The 7,089-nt window shown below is 39.3% G+C and overlaps 1 protein-coding gene across 1 annotated transcript in view; it reads right to left on the bottom strand.

Moving 5' to 3' along the window:
* Nucleotides 1-4,307, bottom strand: part of LOC107701492 (sphingosine-1-phosphate phosphatase 1-like) — a 12,546-nt gene extending 8,239 nt beyond the window's left edge. The window contains exon 1 of the mRNA XM_016503509.1: nucleotides 3,224-4,307. Within this exon, the coding sequence (XP_016358995.1) occupies nucleotides 3,224-3,934 (711 nt within the window). The 5' untranslated portion in view covers nucleotides 3,935-4,307. The remainder of the gene's footprint in view (nucleotides 1-3,223) is intronic.
* Nucleotides 4,308-7,089: the final 2,782 nt, after the last annotated feature.

Genomic DNA, 7,089 nt, shown 5'->3' with positions numbered 1-7,089 from the left:
TCAGGAAACCTTTGCAGGTGTTTTGAGTTGATTAGCTGATTGGCATGTCACCATATTCTAATTTGTTGAGATAGTGAATTGGTGGCTTTTTGTTAAAGGTGAGCCAAAATCATCACAATTAAAAGAACCAAAGACTTAAACTACTTCAGTCTGTGTGCATTGAATTAATTTAATACACGAGTTTCACAATTTGAGTTGAATTACTGAAATAAATGAACTTTTCCACGACATTCTAATTTATTGAGATGCACCTGTATATATATATGGTGTAGACAGCATCACTAATTATAATGAGTTCTATAGTATTTTGTCACGCCACGCCACTCGCATCTGGTGTAGACACGGTGTAACATTGGTTTTTTCTTTGTTTCACGGAACTAATCGTTGCCTGGGTTGCGTACGTATGTGTGGGGCGGAGCTATTAAAATAGGGGCGAGACCCTTTTGGGGTAGGAGCGTGTTTGTTTTGGTGATATCAAATGTCAACATTGGCTACCAGAAATCGCTTACCCCACCTTTAATGGTGGCTGCGGTCAATGAGATCTGCTGGCACAACTTCATTAACTAATTAACACATAACTGAATTAGTTAACCATTAGTGCATTTTGGAGCATTTCAATCATTCTTCAATAACATTTTGTAAAGGAATTTGCTTTAGATAAATGATACATCTAGGTAAACAGTGAAATCTTCAAAGGCTGGGCATCTGGATATTATTATCTTGCGTATGCATAATAAACAAAATGCTTGCTAAAGGCAGATGGTTTTGATAATGAGGACAGATTTTCAGAATGAATACAGCACACCTAACACACACAAAAAAAGCATGTCCTCCTTAACATGTTAGACCTAACTTTTATCTTTTTCTACAGTACTAGCACTTATTTTTATTATTAGTATTGTGAAATTAAAAGTATAGATAGTAACATTTTCCAGTACTACTAACCATTCAGTTAAAGGCACAATATATAAGATTTTTTTTATTAAAATATCCAAAAACTACTAGAACAGTGTTATATATTTTGCTGACTTGTGTACTTACATTATCCCAAATGTTTCGAAGAATGTTTAAATCCAGAGAAATATTAGACCAGTGACGACCACACAGAGTAGCATTATAACAGAACTTTCAAATGTATCTAGTATGATAAAACAGCGCTGCTTTTTTTTCCCACATACGCACGACCGGAAGGAGCGGAAGCGGTCGACTGTGGCATAATAAAAGCTCTGCTGCTTTCGAGCCATGTGTCGCGCTCATTCAGCGGTCTCGTTTCGCTTCGACGGCTTTCAGCCTCACCCTACTTCATTCTACTACGTTAATAAATCATTAGCTCATCCATGAACATGATTTCTGCCCGAGTCCTGTCGGATTGCATCGGCTGTGGGGATGAAGACGACAACTCCCATGATTCCACACTCAGTCACGGCGTCATCAAACTACACCTTTGTCTATTTGTCTATTTTGAATACGCGCCCTCTAGCGGCAAAAATTACATATTGTGCCTTTAAATCACTGGCACTGCTTCTTTTGCTACTACTTACTGTCCCAAAAGTGACAAGTAATTATTCCATTGTTACTGGTAACAAATTGCATGTTTGCTGGGGTTGTATCATTGCGAACTGCAATTCTATGGGAATCTGAGGTTCAGATATCATGTATTACAATTTTTGCCATTATATTTCAACACCCTTGCATCCAAAATCCTAAAGCATTTCTCATGTCATTACATACAATTACTTTTTACGTGTCATATGTAATGACTAGTCAGAATGGCTACTTCAAAATTTAAATAAATCATACTAGTTTGTTTATAAAGATTACATTTTAACTAGCAACAATTAAACTATATACTAGTTTCTAATAGTGTCTATTCAGATCTTGGTAACGACTGGAATAGTTACTATAGCTAAAAAATAAGTACTAGTACCTAATGAAAAATTACTACTAGAACAGGAATAGGAAATAGCACCTGGAATACAGCTAGTTGATATCTGCAGATCCACAAAATTCAATGGCCATCTTTGCTAACATTTTACAATAAGGTTCCATTTGTTAACTACATAAGTTAACGAACTAAAATGAAATAATTTCAGCTTTACTAATACATTATAAGTAGTTGTATCTGTTAATATTACTTAAGGGACCAGAGCTATAACATAAACTAACAATAAACAGTTGTGTTCTTATAAAACAATGTTAACAAAGATTAATAAACACTGCAACAAATGTATTGCTCATTTTTAGGTAACGTTAGTTAAGGCATTAACTAACATTACCCTTACAAAAATTAACCATGGTTTTACTACAAATAAAACCAAAAAACCATGGTTACTATAGTTAAACCATGGCAGCCAAAAATTAACCATGGTTTTGCTACATTAACCATAGTTTAACCATGTTTTTTGTAGTAAAACTGTGGTTATACAAATGGTAGTCAATACACCAAAAAAACATGGTTACTACAGTTTTACTATAATAAGCCCATGGTTAATTTTCGTAAGAGTCACCCAAAATTTGCAATTTGTCACCAGTAACAATAGAGCTATAACATAAACTAACAATAAACAGTTGTGTTCTTATAAAACAATGTTAACAAAGATTAATAAACACTGCAACAAATGTATTGCTCATTTTTAGGTAACGTTAGTTAAGGCATTAACTAACATTACCCTTACAAAAATTAACCATGGTTTTACTACAAATAAAACCAAAAAACCATGGTTACTATAGTTAAACCATGGCAGCCAAAAATTAACCATGGTTTTGCTACATTAACCATAGTTTAACCATGTTTTTTGTAGTAAAACTGTGGTTATACAAATGGTAGTCAATACACCAAAAAAAACATGGTTACTACAGTTTTACTATAATAAGCCCATCGTTAATTTTCGTAAGAGTGGGAGTCACCCAAAATTTGCAATTTGTCACCAGTAACAATAAAATAGTTACTTCTCACTGTTTGGACAGTGATAGTTAAGGAATGAGTACTAGTATAAGTTAAGGAATAAGTACTAGTTTTTAACGACTTGAGTGTTAATGGCTAACTGAAAAGATACTTATCACTCTAGGAATAAGTGCTAATTCATAGCTTGTAATATAAAAATAAATGTTAGTTAGTAAAGAAAAAAAAACTTAAAACCCCAAGGGATACTGTCAAATGCTTCACGTGGGTACGGTTATCGATTGGTTTTGTGTGTGGAAACAGAGCAAGAGTGCGGCATACCTGCCACCGGCTGCATGTGAGCAGGAACAGACAGAAGGGCAGCGCGGTGCCGGACATGGCGTGTGTGGAGGGCATGCTGTACTCCGTGTTGTAGAACACCTCCACTTTGACCACAGGAGGAGAGGCAGGACGGGTCCACCGGACCAGATCTTTCGTGGACTGGCCGAGGAACAGCACCCAGGCCCACACCACGATCAGCTGCCGGCTCACATAAGGGTCTACGTTCCACATCAAGAAGGGGAAGAACACGATGAAGAACATCTCATTGCCCAGCTCGGTACCGATTGTGAAGAGATAGAAGAGAAACTTGTTCTCGATGATGAACTCCTGGCCAACATCACCAGTCAATGAGTTCCTGCGTAAAGGCTTCACTGTCCCTTTGGAGTCCCTCTCTGTGTCTCGCCCCGACGGTCCGTTGAGAAAAGCAGCGGAACACTCGTCCTGTTCAACATTTCCAGCAGCATTTAAACTTTTTCTCAGCCTTTGGCCCGGAAGTCCGTGTGCTGAATCCCCACTAGCCGCGCGGTCTCCCTGACATTGCCCCACGCAAGCACCGTTGACCCCAAGCTCCTCGTCACGCTCTCCAGCTTCGGCTGGTTTTTTAGAAAATGTCCCGCGGACGCCGCAGAGCTGCTGAAATCTGGCGACATGGCAGGGATCCTGTAGGTATCGACAAAGGCAAACGAATCTGTGGAGCGCGTCGCTTGCCATGGTTGAAAGCGAAAGGGCTCTAACACTGAATCGATACCCACGCGCTGCTCGTGAGATGCTGTAAACACAAGCGCGTGCAAAACTGCACTAAACAATGGCAGATTATATTGTGCGGCGCATAGCTGTACAATCCCCGAGTCTTCAAAACACAGGAGACAGTGGTAAGATAGAGTGGCTGTGTTTGACTAGGAGCTAGGAAGCACCCGTCCGACGTTATTAAGCAGGGAGGGCGACAAATGCGTAGTTGAAGGCGGGGACGCACACTAGCAGTGACGCACGTAGGTCCTGGTCATTCTCAATTATGGTCCGCAGGCAATGTTTATTTACTAATGAAATTTAATGACTAGCATGAAACAGGAGGATCTGACATGGGCGGTGCATAACACTTTGTCAAGAATGATGAGTTCTAATAATAAATCTTACTCAATTATTCAGTATCCATATTATATTCAATGGCTATTAAAGTTTTTCGATGTCATTTTCAAGTAAATTGTACAAGACGCCTCTGAAGCAGCTCGTCGATGTCCATTTCACGTGGTACCTGTTACTTTTCTCCGCGCTAGGCAGGTTTCACCAATCACAGTCGTTTTGAAAGTACTAGATGAGAATTCTTAAAAATCATTTCATAGGGATTGCTGAAGTATGGTCCCGTTTGTACGAATAAAGGCCCAAATGCTCGGAAATAACTCACTTAAGCCATAATAATACAAATGTCTCCGAGACTAAACGCCACGTCATTTGAATGCGGCCCAGTTGAGTTTTCAGCTTTGTAAGCAGTCCCCCTAAAGGAAAACTAAATATTTTGGTAATTATTGTAAAAATATTAACCTGTGCAATAGGATAATTAAAGTAACTTTTTAAAAAGAACCCGATTAATAAACAGAAAAATTAATATAGCAATAAATAAAAATAAATTTTAGTTATTAAACATTGTTATATTTTATTTCATTTTTGGTAATTTTTATTATTGGCAAAATAATAACGTGTGCAACAGTATAAATAAAAGCAAGAAACTGATGTATAAACAGAAAGGGAATATAGCATAATAAGAAAAATCACTTCAACCCAATTGAGAAAACTAGGTTTACTCGGCTCAAGAAATGCCTCATTATGACAATTTAGAAGACAACAAAGGGACAGGAAAATGTGGACAAAAACGACAGGAGAATCTGATACATGATACATTTCTGTTAATTATAGCCAACTGCAAATTTGAGATAAGTTCGTACTAAAATATATAGGCCTATTAATATGCAGAATTCGTAATTTAGTTATAACATTTCTTGTAGACAGTTTTTCTATGTCGAGGATAGGATGACACTTGTACAACGGAATCTCATGGGTTTAGACGGATTTGATAAAGCCCACAAAGAGGAGCACACCGAATTCGTCCACCACTGAGCCTGATGAAAGGGGTTCCCCTAACTGAAGGATTTCATTTACCCTGTGGGGCTATCATAGGTTATGTCATACTTGTGGCTATTGTCTAAAAGCCGAAGAAAAAAAACTGACGTTGTAAACACTTCTCCACTAGAGGGAGACTTTGCATGGCTTTTTATTTTCTAGTTTTATTAAAAAAATATATTTTTAAATTATTTGGCCAAAGCAATGTAATACCACTAATGCTTTCTGAAAACATAAAACCTTTACCTACATTTGGTGATTTTCTTGACCTAAACATCTATGCATTCCCTATATGAAAAATGTAACAGGCTAAGCAGAAAATTATAAGTAATCAAGCTAGAAATGCAACAGGAGGATGCATCTCATTTTATTATTTATTTTTGTCCAAACCAAAATATAACTAATGCTGTAGCATTCAAGCATTCATATTATTAAATAGAGCACTGTGTATTACATACCGCAATGTCAACTGACATGACTCATATAGCTTTATAATAATTTCACCACTTGAATCTTCTCTGGTATTTACATTTCACTGAAAGGGAAAAATAACCATACATTACATATACAGTTATTATAATTAGGTAACATGGCAAATTAACTATATGAAATATGCCAATGAAATGTTTTGGTTAATAAAACTACACTTCCACGCAGTCGTGTCTTCCTCCATCACACTCAGAAGCCATTCCTGTGTTGGTTCTTGCTCGCCTTTTTCAGACAAAAGTGAAAAAAATATCACACCAGCACTAACTTCTGACCCATTATTTGAGCTACCATTGTACCTCGGTTCAGAGTTGACCCGCGGCGCAGACCCAATTTCCTGTGACATATCTCTGATATTGTCCTTCCTGGAGGAGCTGTTGGATAAGGGCCATTCCCCTTCCACGCTCAAGGTCTATGTAGCAGCAAGGCACTCTCGGTGAGTCCTACCTGCCTCGAATTCGGGCCCAACGACTCAAGGGTCATCCTGAAACCGAGGCATGGTTATGTACCTAAAATGCTCTCGACTCCGTTCAGAGCACAGGTCATAGCTCTTTCGGCACTTCCTCCTTCGGAGCAGGACCAAGAGCTAAATCTACTCTGCCCTGTCAGGGCATTGAGGATATACATTGAGCGTTCCACCCCGTTCAGACGGTTGGATCAGCTTTTTGTATGCTTCGGTGACCGCACCAGAGGGTCTCCGGTCATGAAGCAGAGACTTTCCAAATGGATTATTGACGCTATCAAGCTAGCATACTCTTCTTTGGGCCTTCAATGCCCCATGGGAGTAAGAGCCCACTCTACAAGAGGCGTTGCCTCTTCCTGGGCTTGGTCTAGCGGAGTTTCTATTGCAGAGATTTGTGGGGCGGCCGGCTGGGCCTCGCCGTCCACATTTACCAGGTTTTATAATCTGGACGTTCCGGCTTTACAAGCTCGGGTCCTTTCCGCTTAATGGACTTACTCTAGCAAAACCAGTACTAAATCAGGCATTTGCCTTCTCGGTACGCTCTTGGCCCCCACTGGGTTCCGAGGCTGTACAATTTTTCTGGGAACGATTACTTAGCTCCAGGCCGACCTCTGTGAGTTTGGCCCTATTGCTTTCTGTGGGGCTTCCCTGCAATTACTTGGTCCCTCTGGGCCCTTGGTGCTCAAGGCAAGTTCAAGCATTGGTCAACATAGCACGGCGGGATTGTACTGGTTCCCCTTAGCGTCTTAAGCAAGACGCAGTACGAGTGAAGTATCGATAGGGAACGTACTCGGTTACTAAC

This window comes from Sinocyclocheilus anshuiensis, unplaced genomic scaffold (genome assembly GCF_001515605.1).
Source record: "Sinocyclocheilus anshuiensis isolate Anshui unplaced genomic scaffold, SAMN03320099.WGS_v1.1 scaffold1051, whole genome shotgun sequence".
Lineage (NCBI taxonomy): Eukaryota > Metazoa > Chordata > Actinopteri > Cypriniformes > Cyprinidae > Sinocyclocheilus > Sinocyclocheilus anshuiensis.
This window is presented reverse-complemented; position numbering and strand designations above follow the sequence as displayed.